Source organism: Phoca vitulina, unplaced genomic scaffold (assembly GCF_004348235.1).
Source record: "Phoca vitulina isolate PV1807 unplaced genomic scaffold, GSC_HSeal_1.0 scaffold40, whole genome shotgun sequence".
Taxonomy (NCBI): Eukaryota; Metazoa; Chordata; class Mammalia; order Carnivora; family Phocidae; genus Phoca; species Phoca vitulina.
This window is the reverse complement of record NW_022589743.1, coordinates 22,034,842-22,052,888: the sequence shown is the minus strand read 5'-3', so window position 1 is coordinate 22,052,888 and position 18,047 is coordinate 22,034,842. Positions and strand designations below refer to the sequence as shown.

Below are 18,047 nucleotides of genomic sequence, written 5' to 3'. Positions count from 1 at the left end.
TAAATGAGTTTTCTTTTTTTAAAGTAAGCTCTATGCCCAGCGTGGGGCTTGAACTAACAGCCCTGAGATCAGGAGTCACATACTCTACCGACTGAGCCAGCCAGGCACCCCAAGATTGGATAGAAAGTCTCTTCTCATCTGGGAGTCGGTGAACTGAAATAATGCGAATGAGCTCGGTGGGTTGTAGACTTTTGGTTGGCTTGAGAATCAAGATCACAGACCTGATACAGATTCTGGGAGTTGGGAGATGACATAAAGATTTTAATGAAAATAACCTTGCCAAAGTGACCAGAGGATGTTTTAAAGTGTCCAGGAAGAACTAAGAGTTTGAAGGAAAAGTGGAATTTCATTAAAACAAAGACATTAACACTAATCAAAATTTAATGTCTCTAGCCCCTCTGCCTCCAGCCTTCCTGTATAATGATAATGAGGTAATACCCTAGTACTTATCACTAGTGTGGTTGAACAAAAACTTCTCTCCAACTTGTTTGCTTCTGAATAATAAATTGCAGTCTCCCTGCAACGATGGAATGTCATTATTTTTTAAATCTCCAGAAACAAAGGCACTGTTTGTCTTCTGAAGTCCTCTGTGTACTGAGCCATGCATGCTTACCTACCTGCAGAGTGAACAGAGCCTCCCTGCACATTCTGTATTCACCGGCTGTTGCTTCACTTCTGTCCATCTAGCTTTGTGTCTCCTGACACTAACCAGTGGCAGCTCTGTTTAATCAACAACCAGGCCTCCTGCTCTGGGCTAATAATTTCCCAGCAAGCTCAAAATTCCCTGATCATCGATGGTACCTACACAGAGATATTTCCCACTGAGCAATTAGTAATTTGGGCATTGAATATAGAATACTGAAGTAGCTTGGAGATGAGGGTTCTAGTTTCTACTTTATCTGTGACTTGTGTGTCTTTGGGAAAGTTATTTTACAAGTTGTTCCATATGAAAAGACTGAGACTATAAAAAGGCCCTAATTTTTTTTTTTTTAAGCTTTATTTATTTTAGAGAGTGAAGAGTGTGAGTGGGGGAGAGGGGGAGGAAGGAGAAGCAGACTCCCCGCTGAGTGAGGAGCCCAACATAGGACTCGATCTCAGGACTCTGAGATCATGACCCGAGCTGCAATCAAGAGGAGGATGCTTAACCAAGTGAGCCACCCAGGCGCCCCAATAGGCCTTAATTTAGGAGATCTGTTAGGATATAATGAAATAGTAAAAGTAGGTGAGATCCCATTCTCCAAGTCTACTTAGTTCATCAACCGGAGCTCAAAGACCTCTATGATGAGGTGTTACCTGCTTTCAGATCAGAATGTATTCCCCAATTCTTATAAGGCCAAGAAGTTCCAGTTATTCCACTGCAAAGTTGGGAAGGGCCTACATGAGCTGGGTCCTGGGTTGCCCAATTGAGGGCAAACTCTCCCCACCCCCTTCTCAAACATGTGTACACATACACATACTCAATAATTGTTATAGTTAATAGGTTTCACGCTGGTTCATTTGTTCTGCTGGCCAAAACCCATCTGTTTTCCTAGTTCTTATAAATGATGGTCAGAGAAGACGTGACTTTAAGATCTCACCATTACTGGTGATGGAGCTAAAGACCAGAACTCAAATCAGTGCTATTTATACCATACTTTGCCTTCTCCTAGTCCCTGGCTGAGATGACAGTATAAATAATGCCCATTTTAGACTTCATAATGTAAAGGATGGTAACAAAAGGGGAAAGAATTTGTCCTCAGAGCTGCTCTAGTACACACCTCTGTGGGGAAGCCATGCACATTAATCTATAAATGGAACCCTTAAAAGTTGTTTATTGCATAGCCTCAACACCCTCTGCAACTCTTGTCTCCCTCTACCATTAAGAACAAGTCTCTGCAGGGGCGCCTGGGTGGCTCAGTGGTTGAGCTTCTGCCTTCGGCTCAGGTCATGATCCCGGGGTCCTGGGATCAAGCCCCGCATCGGGCTCCCTGCTCCGCGGGAAGCCTGCTTCTCCCTCTCCCTCTCCCCCTGCTTGGGTTCCCTCTCTCGCTGTGTCTGTCAAATAAATAAAATCTTAAAAAAACAAAAAAACAAGTATCTGCAGATATAGTAGCACTAATTGGCCACGACACACACAGAAAAGCCTTGTTCTGCAGCTAGCATCTCTGAGATGTAAGTGATAGCATCAGCTTATCATCACTAGGGCTGTGGAGCTAGCCAAAAGCTGTGGTAAACTTTTATTTATGTTCAAATTTCTTTTACAGTCAGGTAGGACAGGCTTTGACCCCTAAACTTAACTCAGAGCCTCTTTGATGCATTTAGACAATGACAAATTAGACATTTGTTTTGGGTTGTTGGTAGTGGATACAGGCTAGAAGTACAAGTTTTACAATACTCTCCCCTTCCGTGATAGTCCATGATACTTCCAAATGCAGGGACAAAGCAGAAAGAAATCTTGTTTCTTAAACCTTTTTTGAGTTCCTCCAAATTCAAGGTAGGATGTTGAAAATGCTGGCGATAGGCGATCTGGGATCTAATCTTGGCTCTCCCACCTAGCTGTTTGACCCAGGCAAATTACACTATATAAATTGTTAATCTCAAAAATAGCCCAGTATCACCATACTAGGAGTTAAAAAGCTGTGTTAAGGGCGCCTGGGTGGCTCAGTTGGTTAAGCAACTGCCTTCGGCTCAGGTCATGATCCCAGTGTCCAGGGCTCCCTGCTCAGCGGGGAGTCTGCTTCTCCCTCTGACCCTCCCCCTTCTCGTTCTCTCTCACTCTCTCTCTCAAATAAATAAACTCTTAAAAAAAAAAAGCTGTGTTAAAAAGTTAAAAGTGCTTTTCCAGACAATATTCTATTCAATAAAATAGGCAATACTTTATTTATTTATTTAAAGATTTTATTTATTTATTTGAGAGAGAGAGAGAGAGAGCACATGAGAGGGGGGAGGGTCAGAGGGAGAAGCAGACTCCCCGCTGAGCAGGGAGCCCGATGAGGGACTCGATCCCGGGACTCCAGGATCACGACCTGAGTCGAAGGCAGTCGCCCAACCAACTGAGCCACCCAGGCGCCCCAGGCAATACTTTTTTAAATGACACTTAAAACTTTCCTAATTAAAAAACATTAAACCCCTCTCCCCAAATTAGCCTTCTTACAAAAATAGTCACTTTAACAGTGTTTTAAGCAATGGGCCTATATTAGATATTTGTCCCATACAGGGGCAGAAAATACGATGATTTTCAAATCATCAAAAGGTGAGACCACCTTCTGAAGTTTTTACAAGGTTCAAGAACTGCATCTATTCACGTGTCCATAGACCATGTGTGTGGGAGGAGTTGGGAGTTCTATAGACTAGAACAGAGGTCTGTATAAAACTGAAGGACCTGCATCAAACCATTAGAACCTAAAGTAGAATCACCTCACACCCACAACACAACAGGCCACTTCATTCTCTGGGCAAACAGAATATTGAGGCAATCAGACCAGGGGGTTTACGTCCACATCAGGGAGTTCACTCTTACCTATATCTTACAATTTTTGTAGTAACACCAACATCCAGCACAGTGCCTGAGATTATCCAATAGTCACTTAATTGAAATACACTTTATCTTTGGAAATAAGATTACTTAAAAAAGCTAAGCAGACACTCTGTGTACTAAAATTACTTTATTACAGTTGATTTTTTTAAACATTTCCTTTGCTATGATACAAAGGATACTTACAAACAAAATATTACATATGACCTTGTTTTCGCTCTTATGTTCTGACAACTTGGTAACAGCTTTAAATGCACAATCTATACAATTAATACAGGTTATATATGAACTATAAGGTATGTTGAACCAGAAGAATACTGACAATACACTGTACAATAAGCCTTACCAGTTAGTGCTGCGGACCATTTCTACCAAAAGGAAAATGCACATCTGTACAGTCACCTTACCAGCTGGTGCTGACAGTGGGGGGAGGCTTCTTCCCCATTGCAACCCTTGATAAGCCTCCACTGTGGGCATCTGTTTGGTCCGAAAATTGAGAGGACTGTGTATGTTTAAAATTAGTCATTGGTAAAGTGGCAGAACATCACTTTCAACACGATAATCTTTCACCAAAATATCAGTCCTAGTTTTAAAAGACCACAAGTCCTTTGCCTACCACGAAAACCCTACAGGCTCAAGGGCTTTGGGAGATGAGAAGATAAAGGCTGCCAAAAAAGGAGGCAAGAAACCAAGCCAAAATCTAGGTCTTGCAAAATCATCATTTTTCCCTTCACCAAAGGGAACTAGAAATGTACAAATTCATTGATGAACCTCAATGATAACGTATCAGTTAGCTGATAACCCTCATTTTATCTGGACCCCTGACTTGTGGGAATAACTGAAAGAGATTGTTAATAATACATACCACTTTTAGAAAAGAACTTCTTGCTTAGTTAAAATATTCCCTTTAGCCACCAAAGCTGGTCCTGGGCTATTACAGGTGTGCATTCATCTCTCAATGGTCTACTCAGAAATGATAAGGTTACAGCTTTTTTTCTTTTCTTTTTTCTTTTTTAAATAAAAAAAGCAATTGACTGAAGCATTTTTCTTTTTTTTTTTTAAGGTAAATAGCAAAAATAAAAATAAAAACCAACCCTGGCATTTGCACAAATAATGCAAATGGAGCGATATGGCCTTTAAGGTAAGGAGTTAGTAGAAAGGAAGAGGGAAGTGAAGAAAATTCAGAGAAAACGATGTATTAACTTTTCTTTTTAAAAATTTCTACAATACATGTGCAAAAAAATCATGCTGGTTGAGGAAAACAAAGGGAAATGAGTATATAAAACTAAAAACATAAATAATATGTTTGGATGACTGGTGAAAGCAGAAACCAACCTGGGTTACAAAAAGGATTATACATTCAAGATGCTCTTAAACCCAGTGGGATAACTTATGTTAAAACTGTGTTAATAGTTACGTTAAAAATCTCAAGTTTGTTTTTAAATCTTCACAATACAAGCAAAGCTGTTTTAAAATATACACTATACATATTTCTCAAAGTCTCTCCAACCTCATTAATGTGTATTAGGCTATCTTTTTCATATACTAAAACAAGGGGGTTCTGAAAGCTAGATTGCTCAGAGTAACCCATCCATTATTTAAATGTCTGTCTTAAGTTTTAAATGGGTTAAAAATTTTAGCAGACTTACATAAATAGGATTTAGCAACACAAGTGTTAATTTAAAAAACTCTAAAGCATTTACAAATTATCTGGTTGGAATAGTCTGGGAAAGTTATGTGCACTATTACTTTAAAATGTTATTTACATCAGACCACTGCTTTTGTAAAAATTTCTCTAAAAGATAAAAAATAAAACTAAATAAATTTGGAGAATTAACCTATTCTAAAGTAGCAGAGAAGGATCATAAAAGGAAAGGTAAAATAAGAACAAAATTATCTTCCAACAGAAACCCCACATATCCTCTCCACTTGGATTTTGCCCTATGAAACCACCTGCAACTCCTATTAGGCTCATATATCAAGTGTCAAGATAATGTGGTAAAATATCTTGTCAGATAAATTACTGGCCTCAAGTGGAATTTTTTTTTTTTTTTTTTTAATTTTTCCACCTTGTGTCTCTGGCTTGGATTATTTTAGAACACATATATGTAACTAATTGGTGGGGCACTCTAAGTAGGCACAATTCCCATTTAATGTGGAATAAAAGGTGTAACACATAAAATGTTGGGGAGAAGGGGTGGTGGTTTCTTCAATACTATGAAATGCAAGGAAGCACATTTGGAATGGGCACCAAAAAAGAGCTATCTGGCAACACACCAGGGGCAGCCAACATCTTAATAAACTAAACATAGCTGTCTATGACAAAAAGGGGGTTAGAAGGGTTCCAGGACCCTCAACCCTGTTTGATATGTGCCAAATAGTCACATGGACCAGCCAGAATCTGAAAACATTAAGCAGTTACATCTTTAAATCACATAATTCACTCCATGACCATGTGCAATTTATAATAACAATAATGTTCATGCTGAGGCAATGTATTTGAGGGCTCAGAAGAAGCAAAATGTGCCACTGAGAGAAACCTGTTCCCACACGACTGGTCTTCATGCTTTCAAGTGGCCCTAATACATCTTTGAAGCTAAGCTAAGCCAAGCCATGCAAAAGCAAAGAGTACACACTTTTCATTAACAGTGGTATCTCATTTCTAAACTCCACTGACCACAGAGTTGCCACCGAAACGTAGGAGTACTGAATGCACACAAATGAGGGCTCACGGATTTTTAAAAATGCATTTCCCTCGTCTGTGTTTACCAGCCTTTCATACCTTAGGCTACAAGGCATTCCAGAGAAAGGTTTAGTGGGGATAATGACAAAGGAACATATGTAATTCTGGAAATAGGAAAAATGCTCCAGAAATGGGATCAACGTGCCAGCAGTTAGCATAGTTCATTTCATCTGAAAATTCAGCTACAGAGCCCAATAAACAGTTCCAAGCCATAATGTTACCACCTGCATAATTTACATAAACATTAAAACTCTTGCACTTTATAGACAAAACACACGTCTGTAAACATGGCCACTGGGGGAGGGAGGCTCCCTACCTCATTCATGATTGAAAACATGTAATCATTATATTAAATAAAATGACTTTGCTTCGAAAGATGTAAAACCTGATCAATGATTAAGCTTCATTTCCCCCTGTTTAACAACATTTAAGCATTAATTCTAAAAATGTCACCTAGGATGGTTTCAGGATTGGATGCTAGGACCACAACTGGTAATGACAGCAACTCCTCTCTAGCTGGCACAGACTTATAAACCTTAGTACAAAACCAAAAAATACAGAAACTAGGTCAATTTGTTAGCTACATATTTACAGATAATTACATGATTTTTCACTCATAATTGCTAAAAACTACGAGCGAAAAGGAAACTGTGCAGGCTGAATTACCCGTACTTTGGGGGGAATCCTTGGGCGTCAAAACACCCTTTTCATTCATTCAGAAGTCTCATCTTCTCTCCACTTTTTCATGGCAAGCTACCTACAGATGTCCAGATTGGTATATCCAGTGGGCATCCTGTCTCAGAGAGGATTAACTTTTTTCTCTATTAAAGAAGAATCTCTTGTATATTTAAAATCAAAAAATAAACCCCACACAATCAAACAGACACATACATACACGCAAAAAAATATCTCTGAAACTTCAAAAAGGATTGCTGGGAAACAGTTAACAGTGATGGTGACATAGTAAGTGGCTCCCCAGTTTTAATTCTCTGCCTTTATTTTCTTTAAAGGTTATCTATTTTTGGGTGGGTGGCAGAGAAGTGCAAGTTTAAGAAACCCACAACAGGCAGATAAGGTGCATACTAATTTTTATTTCTTATAATCTAAAAACTATCATTAGGCCAAATGGGTTCTCTTCCCTTGTGTGAGTGAAATTTTGGAAATCTGAATATAAATGAGGGAAAAATTAGTCAACATGACTTTAAGGGGGGCTACCAGAATTCAGTAGAAACTATAAATGTACATTAACGGAAGAGTTCTCAGCTTCACTTCTTGCTCTAGACAGTGTTTAAATAAAACTTACTTCCTTACAAATTAATAGTCATTTCCAATGTAGACCTACTGTGGTGTTTTCATCAAAGTGCAGACAACATAACCACACACACAGCAAAACAGACTTCAATCAGTAGTCCTTGCATACAAGAGGCAAGTCTGCTAAGTGTACAGCACACTCTTCATCCTTTAAGGAATCTGAGGATGGGAAATTTCCAGTTCTTAACTAGGAGTGAGTGAGTGCCTTCTCAAAGGCAATGTACAACCTGGTTAGGGGCACTATCACGTTAGATGAGGGAAAAACAAAATAGAATTCATTTCTCTTTAATAATGATCTGTATTTTGGTAAGCAGCTCAAAGATGACAGCCCAAGTTTTGGCTTTGTTCCTTAGAGAAGATAGTTTTCTATCTAAGAAACAAGAACCTCTTCTTCCATCATTATAGGAGATTCACACTTATACACCTTAAATATATTATTTTCTGACTTGAATACAAACTAAACACTTCACATCGTCAGCATGGGACAGAATGCAGGACCATAGAAACTTCCCAGGAAAGGGTTGCTGTGTTGGGCCAAATCTGTGCTTGAATAGCAGTGGCTCAGAAGGGCTGGAAGGTGCACGAAGAACTTACTATTAGCAAGCAAGAGGCGGCTCAAGGGAGAAAGCCCCACACCAATACCATATCCTTCTCTCCCAGTGGCCATTTCCTGTTGATCTCATACTTTAGGAGAACCTTAGATGCTTTAGCACTAATTCCTTTCTTGGCTTTTTCGGTCCTTAGCAAAATTTATAAATATTAGTATTAATGGAATAAAGAGAGTAAGAGGATCAATGGCATCACTCCTAAGAAACATGTTTAGATTGCGCACACGGAGACTGTGACTTCCTGGTTCTTTTCATCATCTCTGCAGAGGAATCACCACCAGTGTTTTGAATTTCCACGGTTCATTTCTCTCTGCATCACTTATCTTTTATTGCATCACAACACAAACTCACAGAAACGCTGACTGGCTCCACCCCAGCAATATTTTACTGCATTGCAACTTATGGCTCCACATTTACTTAACTTTCTTTCCACCCACACAAGTGCTAAGAAGGGAGTAAAAAAGAAAAGATTGCATCTAATGACCACCTTCTCATAAATATCAACCCAGAATACTCATTCTTAAGAAACACATGCATTCTTGCCTTAACTGAGGACTGAAATAACAAAGCAACAGAACCTTAAGCGCCCTGATGGAACTGTACAGTGAGTTACATCCACCCATCTACACACATACACACACTCATATGTATATACAGTATATACATACAAATGATAACAGCTATACCAAAATGTGCATATTTAACACAGTTTTAAAAAGCCAGTAGATCATGGTATAATACAATTTATTTCCACTAGTGAATGGCACACATGGAGAAATGCAAAGGAGGTGTTTCAAGTACAATATTTTTCACAGGTGAAAATAAACAGTATTATTCCAGTGTCCAACACAATGTATTCTATAAAAGTTTAAAATGCCAGACATTTAGTACTTAAAGAAGTAGAAAGTTACTAAAGTCTGCCTTATGGTCTGAAAAAGATACTCATAGAGTTTTCAATTTTTGGATGGGGGTGAGGAAAAATAGGAGGGAGTGTCAAGGACAGTTTTAGTGTACTGAAAGGTCTTGACAGCTAAAAATCATGACTATGCTAAAAAGTTCAATAATCCTTGGCCTTGGGTACCAAGCATATTATACCTGTGGGGGTGGTTCAAATGCAGGACTATTCATCTCTAGGCATCGAAATGACTAAAAGTAATGGCAGCTCTAAATTAAAATAATATAAACATTTTCCAGCTAACATGATCTCTATCAATGAAAATACTTTCAGATACTATAATTGGGGGTTACAGCAAAGTTTAATAAGAAGAGAAAAAGTATGTGCAAAAGGAAGGGAAGCCAATTAGGAATAATCTATTTCAAGGTATGAGGTTTTGCATTTTTAAAATGCCAACTTAAAAAAAGGAAGAGACAGTGAACACAAGAAACTTTTTCCTGCCAAGCTCTGGATACCAGACATAGCATTGCAACTTTCTGACATGCTGGACAAATTTCCCATACTTCTCATTTTCTTAAATACATATATACCAAGTGAACACCAACACTGGGGAGGAGGTAGTATTAATTTGATCAAATGTTGACATTTGTACACCGATTCAGAAAGTGCTTGCTTCTTTCTTTAGGATCTCTCAAAACCTTTCAAATTTTCCTGCTACAACCTTTACTCTTGGATGATTCCTACTATGTATGAGATTCCTCAGAAGTCAGATCTTACAAACACACACAAACCAATTAATTGGAATTATTTTTGCAAACTATAAATATTTTAATTAAAATTAACTTAATGGAATAATCCAGGTATAGTCATGACCTACATGTAAAACTGGTTGCCACACAATTAAATCAGATATAAAGCCCTACTGGATAGACATTTGGAGTCAGTATTCAATCACAATTTTACAAGTATATATGAACTCAGTAACTCAATTTGACTAATTTAAGTCCATAAGTAGACTTTAACATGTATCGTTGGTAGTGTTTTGGATTTTAAAGAGTTTTGTATGCAAAATTGATCTGCTCCCCTATTCCACCCCTCCAGTAGTACAGATGGGCCAGATTAATAGTTTTTTAAAAGGTATCAAATTCCATTACATTTTTGGACATTTAATTAATTCTAAAGACCTCTCCTATCATTTTCTTCCAAACAGGTACATTTCTCAATTTGTTTGAAATACTGTATATTTTAATGCAAAAAAAGATACTGAGAAAATTAAAAGCCCCTTTAATTAGATAGGACAAGTGCATATTATGGTCACCTAAAAACTGGTAATCTTGAGCATGGCCAAAAGGACAATGTATCTGAGTGCTACCTGAAACACTGCCTAAAACTGAGTGTGAATTCTACTGTTATTTTGGTTTTAAAAAGATTTACATTAAAATATTATTTTTTCTTCCAGTCATCTTTAAATGAATGCCAGAAACACCTAAAGGAGAGGATTCATGGAGAGACTGAGCTGACATACCCGGGGAAGACTTACATTTGGCTGACAAAAAACCAAGATTTCAACAGTGACAGATTACTGTTTGGTCATTAGTCAGGTCTAGGTGAAGAGTATTATTGAGAGGGACTTAGAGAATTCTAACTTGGAGCCCTCTGACCACATTAAAAGTGGGACCCAAAGTTAGCAGCAAGGGTTCTTCAAGACAACTGGGGAGGGGGCAGGACAATAACTTGTAAGAAACTCTAATCTCACTGGAAAGGACATTTTTTTCCTTCAAGTCATACTCATAGCTCCTTATCCACCTTCAACTCAATTTCCACACTGGCTGTGGAATACCAAGTAACATCTGACTTTTAGCATTGGGTTGATCCTTCATTGCAAAACAACATAAAACAAAATATGCCCCTTTCTGAAAAAAAGTTAGCTTTTGTTAAGAGATTCCCTGACCACTATAACTTTACTTTTTTTTTTTTTTTTAATTTGCCAAACTTGCTAGTTCCTTTTCAGTAGTACTTTAGCACTGAGGCTAGAGACTTCTGGAAGTGGTGTTTCCTATTGTGTGATGTTAACATGATGCCAAATGGTCACTAAGTCTCAAGGAACCAGAAGTTTGTAAAGTACTGCAGCAACAACAGCCAGGAAAAAAAAAGGACCTGCACATGCAGCAAAATCTACAGTGGTGAAGAGGATTAGTCAGCAGCTGGTAAAGTCATTGGCTCAGTGACTCCTGGTTCACTATGGCAACTACACATTTAAATAATTGGCTATTCTACTTGTAAACAGGAAATCCCATAAGCCAAAGGGGGGATAATCAAATTATGTCTTTGTAGTGTGATGAGAATTCCAATGGATGGCAGTTTGCAAATATGGCATCATTCATATGCCTCCGGCATTTGACTCATAGTGGCTATATGTCTCTGTTTTCATACAAAGTAAAAGTACTGTTTGGGGTCTTGGCAGTTACAGAGCTTAGCTAGGATGAGACATCACAGTATAAGCAACAAAACGTTAGGATATATAGGCTTCATCTCCTCACTCTGCTGCTGAACATACCCACCACATGAACTTTCAGGGGCCTCTCTCACCTTCTGGTCTCCCCTTTGAAGGCTCACAGGTTTGTAGATGCAATTCCTACACAACTCAGTGATCTCCTGAAGCACCTCCATCTCACCATGCCACAAAGAAGGCACAATTGAACGGACAAAACAAAAAACAAAAACAAAAACTGACAAACCTATGCAGCACTCAGAAATAGAACTAAGTTGTTTTCTACTCTCCGAAAAAGTCAATGCAACCCTTTAGTGTTCATGGATTTCCACTTTTTTACTCCAAATGAGGCTGAGAAGTCAGACCAATTTAATAAAGAAAATACACTGATTAGGGGATACAGGTGTGTTTCCACAATCACTTGTTTCAGCACATGCTGCCTGCTGTGAGTGGCTCATGAGAACTTGGGGTATGTAGAAAGGCTTGACATCTTTTCACAAATTTCTTAGGATATAGTTGCCCCAAAGTGATGACTCAAGCCACTGTGCTGCATTCTATTTTTTCAGTGTTCAGTAAATATCCCCAATCTAGCCGATTTCTTTTTACATAAACACATCAATTCCCCTTTTCAAAATTTTTCAAAAAGTTAAAAAACAAAAGAAAACCCGGCAGCCAAATACTATGACATCCCAATTAGTAAACACAAACCAGAATGCTTTACAAAAATGAATGAAATATACCATATGCACTCAGCTCCCACACCGTAGTACCCAAGTGAGGAGGCTGCTGTGATGATGTCTGTAGGCAGTTTCTTTTGGCAGACAGCTCCAGCGGAATTGCCACTCTCAATTATTAAGTTATGTATAAGACATGTGTGACCCATTGGATATTTGTGAAGTGACACTCGTGCTTCTGCTCATGCCCTGCTCTGTCCGTCCCCCAGAAGCGGTCCGCCTCAGAGCCTGAGGGCTATTGCGGACTCCCATACTGCTACCTCGGGGTACCCCTTGCATTGGCCCTGAAGGGTGACCCCATGGTTGGGGTCCACCTTGCATTGGATGGCCCCAAGCTTGTGGTGGGCCACCCATGGGGTGACCCCAGTGAGGTCCTGGACCCCCAGTAGGATTGTGAGACCAACCAGAAGCTCCCGGGTAGCTGTGGCTAAATGCCTCAGGGGAGAGATTGGAAAGGACCATGTTACTAAAACCTAGTCTCATGCTTTCAGAGTCAAAAGCTTCAATTTCTCTGGCTTGACGCTCCAGCAGGCTTCGTATTCGTTCTGTGCGTTCATTCTGCAAAGCCAACATCTCTTCTTCAATCTGTTCAGCGTTGGGGAAGAGAAGGAAAAAGAAAGCTGATTTAATTTTAAAAATCTATAAACTAAGGAAGCAATAATTACTCAGCTTTCAAGTGAATCACAAGAAGTTCACTCTGGCTACCTTATGGATGTACATTTAAAAACTGAAGTGGGGCGCCTGGCTGGCTCAGTCTGAAGAGCATGCAACTCTTTTAAGAGAGGGAGAGAGAGGGGCAGAGAATCTTAAGTAGGCTCTACACCCAGCACAGGGTTCGATCTCACAACCCTGAGATCATGACCTGAGCTGAAATCAGAGTTCCAGCCCCACGTTGGGTGTAGAGATTACTTAAAAATAAATAAATAAAAACTTAAAAAAAAAATTCTATAAAAAAAACTTAAAGAGATGTACTGTAGGAATTGTACATAATTTATATTTTTAAAATGTGTAAGATCAGGGATGCCTGGGTGGCTCAGTTGGTTAAACGTCTGCCTTTGGCTCAGGTCATGATCTCAGCATCCTTGGAACGAGCCCTGCATCGGGCGCCCTGCTCAGTGGGGCATCTGCTTCTCCCTCTGCCCCTCCCCTCTGTTCATGCTCTCTCTCTCTCATGCTCTCTCAAAATAAATAAATAAAATCTTTAAAAAAAAAGACTAAGATCAAGTTCTTTTTAAAAATTAAATCAGATGTTTTTATATTTATTTTTCATTTGACTACAGTTGATGTTACATTAGTTTCAGGTTAAAATCAAGCTTTTTTTTTTTTTTTAAAGTAGGCTCCAAGCCCAACATGGGGCTTGAATTCATGACCCTGAGATCAAGGGTCATGTGCTGTACGGACTGACACAGCAAGGCACCCCTAAAATCAAGTTCCTAAAAGCAAAGGCAGGGGCGCCTGGCTCAGTTGGTAAAGCATGTGACTCTTGATCTCAGGGTCATGAGTTCAAGCCCCATGCTGGGTGTACAGCCTACTTAAAAAAAAAAAGCAAAGGTAATAACCTCTATTGAAATAATAAATCAAGGCAATTATGATCAATGGCTACTAAATCTATTAGTAAAGAGTTGAATGAAAAAGAAAATGGGTAAGGGGAAACTAACCTTATCAGAAATCCCATAATGTCACTCTAATAAAATAAATAGGAGGGGCATCTTGGTGGCACGGTTGGTTAAGCATTTAGGACTCTTGGTTTTGGCTTAGGTTGTGGTCTCAGGGTTGTGAGATCCAGTCCTGCATTGGGCTCTGCACTCAATGCAGAGTCTGCTTGGGATTCTCTCTCTCTCCCTCCGTCCCTCCTGCTCATGCTCTCTCTCTCTCTCTCAAAAATAAATAAATCTTAAAATAACTATGGTACTTGTGTGAAATAGACAATTAGTAAAAGAGAAATAGAATGAAGATCTCAGTTTGTAGGCATTTATTTATTTATTTAAGATTTTATTTATTTGACAGAGAGAGCATGAGCAGGGGGAGGGGCAGAGGGAGAGGGAGAAGACTCCTCGCTGAGCCAACACAGGGCTCTATCCCAGGACCCTGAGATCATGACCTAAACTAAAGGCAGATGCTCAACTGACTGAGCCACCCAGGTGCCCCAGTTTGCAGGCTTTTAATGCAAGACAAAAGCAGTAATTAATTTAATGGGAGAAACAAATAGCGCAAGCACATTTGGCCAACATCTAGAAGAAAATGGAATGGAACCCCATCTTACACCACATTCCAGATGGACCAAAACCTTAAGTGAAAGCAAACAAAAAGCTAAAAAGTTTTCATTGAAAAGTTAGGAGATTCTGTGTAGCTAAAAATTCATTGTTGGGTAGCCACATAATCAGTTCTGGAAAACCGGAAGTATTACAAATAAATACAGTTGATTGTATATAAATTTTTATTAAAAAATATATAATCAAGTCAACAATGAAAAAAAAGTTGGAGAACTTTATGAATTATCAGACTGACAAAACCTGAACCCAATGATCAATACTAATAGCACTTAAAAGTGGGACAGTTAGACATTATGTATCTCTCTTTTTTTAAAGATTTTATTTATTTATTTGACAGAGAGAGACACAGTGAGAGAGGGAACACAAGCAGGGGGAGTGGGAGAAGGAGAAGCAGGCTTCACTGAGCAGGGAGCCCGATGTGGGGCTCGATCCCAGGACCCTGGGACCGTGACCTGAGCCTAAGGCAGAAGCCTAACAACTGAGCCACCCAGGCGCCCCAGACATTATGCATCTCTTGATGTGATGCAAAAGGAAGTACACTATAACCCTTATGAAAATTCCCTGCAAAATTTTTTGAAAGAAAACAAAGTTTATTTTATTTTTAAAGATTTTATTTATTTATTTGACAGAGAGAGACACAGTGAGAGAGGGAACACAAGCAGGGGGAGCGGGAGAGGGAGAAGCAGGCTTCCCGCGCGGAGCAGGGAGCCCGATGCGGGGCTTGATCCCAGGACTCTGGGATCATGACCTGAGCCGAAGGCAGATGCGTAACAACTGAGCCACCCAGGCGCCCCAAGAAAACAGAAAGTTTAATCTAAATATAATCATGCCTCAAGACTTAATTACCAGTTTACAGGAAATATGAAGAAGAGAGGAATACATTAAATGACAGTACGAGGATGAAATAAGCCAAATCCATATGTGAGAATTCCTACAGAGAGCAAATGATCCAATCCTCAATAAAAAAAAGGTGTGTGTGTGGGGGGGTAGTGGTTATAGACTAAAAGAAAGACTTAAAAGATAATTAAACAAATGTAATGCCTGGACTTTGTTTGGGCCCTGATCCAAATAAATCAACTTAAGAGATAAAAGGGGAAATTTAAGCATGGGCTGAGTATAAGATAATATTAAAAATTCATTATTAATTTTGTTAGATGAATTATGGTTATGTTAAAGTCAAAAAGTCCTGACCTCTATTTTGGAGTCAAATGATGGTATGCTGAAATTTCTTCCCCACCTCCTCCCTCCACCACAAAGTTTTGTGTGCAGAGCAGGGGGATAGATAAGAAAAAATTAGCAAAATACCGATAACTGTTGAAGCTGGGTGGTGAGTACTTGGGGATTTCATTGTAATAATTCCTCCTACTTCTCTGTATATTTGAAAATTTCCATGATAAAAAGTTTTTTAAAAATAAAGAGGATTTATTATAAAGGACCATTAAATCAGTTATCAAGGTATTTGAGGATTTAAGCCAATACTCATTGCTCTCTGCAGAAATCTAACTCAACAAATATGTTTAGTTTTTATGCATCAAATTTTCAGGAGTGTCCTTTTTTTTTTTTTTTTTAAAGATTTTATTTATTTATTTGAGACAGAGAGAATGAGAGAGAGAGAGAGAGAGCACATGAGATGGGGGAGGGTCAGAGGGAGAAGCTGGCTCCCTGCCGAGCAGGGAGCCCGATGGGGGACTCGATCCAGGGACTCCAGGATCATGACCTGAGCCAAAGGCAGTCGCTTAACCAACTGAGCCACCCAGGCGCCCAGGAGTGTCCTTTTTAAAAAAATAAAAAAAATAGTGTCCAAGTTTAAAAAACTAAACATTTGTTTAGTTTTTATGCATGCAGTTTTCAGAGTGTCCTTTTAAAAAAAGTTTAGCATGGGAGACATACACAAAAGATCACAACAGAATGTGATAAGACATAATAACAGATTTACAAGGTATAGCAGAAATAAAAAGGAATGGAATGATTCATTCTATAAGGGAGAAAGATGAGGGCAAAGTACTCCCAGAAGAGGTGGTAGAGACTGGATTGTGAAGGAAGAATACAAGTTTACCAGGAAGAGAAAGGGAAGGAAAAGATATTTTCAGCTGAAGGAACATGTGCAAAGGCATGGGAAAATGATAAAATAAGAAGTATTTGGGCCAGAATGGATTCCAGTAAGAAGAGTTTGAAAATTATTGACTCTTCTAAGTACTAAAGTGTTACAAAGTTTCAGAGTGAGCATTTCATATGAAGGCTGAAGGAGAACTTAAGATTAGACATGAATGCTTCTGAGGGAAAGACATCAAATTAACTGTGGTGATTTCTGAGTGGTGGGACTACAGACATTTTAATTTCTATTTATGTTTTTCTAAACTTGTCAAGTTTTGTGGGTTTTTTTGGTAAAGATTTTACTTTTTAAGTAATCTCTACACCCAATGTGGAACTTAAACTCACAACCCTGAGATCAAGAGTTACATGCTCTAATGAGGGAGTCAGCCAAGTGCCCCTAAACTTGTCAAGTTTTAAGAAAAATGATTGTGTATTTGTAAAATAATTTTTTTTTTTAAAGATTTTTATTTATTCATTTGAGACACAGAGATACAGAGAGAGAGAGAGAGAGAAAGCATGAGCAGGGAGAGAGGCAGAGGGAGAGGGAGAAGCAGGCTCCTCGCTGAGCCAGGAGCCCCATGTGGGGCTCGATCCCAGGACCCTGGGGTCATGACCTGAGCCGAAGGCAGACGCTTAACCATCTGAGCCACCCAGGCGCCCCTGTAAAATAATTTTCCACTTTTAATAACTATATATAAAATACCCAATTCATATAGAATTTACATATCTCTAAGGATTCAAAGAAATTCAAATTTATCTTTGAAATATTTTTAATGTAAAACTTTCAAAAATCCATTTACTAAAAGCATTTATTTTAATTCAAGGGATCTAATAAATAATGTGAATGTGCTGAGTATATAACTAATCTGAATGTGTTGCATATTATCTAAAGGAAACTCATGACAAAAATATAAACACATTAATGCTTATCAACCTTTAATCTAGTAAGCATTGCTTCAATTTTGTTTGCTGATTAGTTTTGTCATTTAAGAAACCCAGAACATTTTTCAATAACATAAAAATAGGCTACCTTAATTCCCATTTCTTTTAAAACATGTTACTTATTTTTTCAAATTAGCAAGGTGGCTTCACTGGGTAGATAAGAGTTACCATAATTAAGACTTTTGAGAGGCTCTTCCAACCTATCTCCTTTGAAATCAAATGTGATATTTTTGTGTGAGTATTTTCAGTTCAACAAAGAAAGGTCCTATAAAATGTTCCAATTGTCAGTTCTTATTTAAAAAGTACCAATCATGTTGCTGATGCTGTGAAATATAGAGAAAATTAAATGAAATAATAAAACAAAAAAAAAAAGCCCATACTTTGGGGATACTGACACTTTTCATGCATGAATAAAATTCACATGAGATTTAACATTTATAGT

The 18,047-nt window shown here is 38.6% G+C and overlaps 1 protein-coding gene across 1 annotated transcript in view; it reads right to left on the bottom strand.

Annotated features, from left to right (window-relative positions):
- Positions 1–3,629: 3,629 nt before the first annotated feature.
- TAOK1 (TAO kinase 1) overlaps positions 3,630–18,047 on the bottom strand; it is a 153,450-nt gene continuing 139,032 nt past the window's right edge. The window contains exon 20 of the mRNA XM_032429200.1: positions 3,630–12,881. Within this exon, the coding sequence (XP_032285091.1) occupies positions 12,420–12,881 (462 nt within the window). The 3' untranslated portion in view covers positions 3,630–12,419. The remainder of the gene's footprint in view (positions 12,882–18,047) is intronic.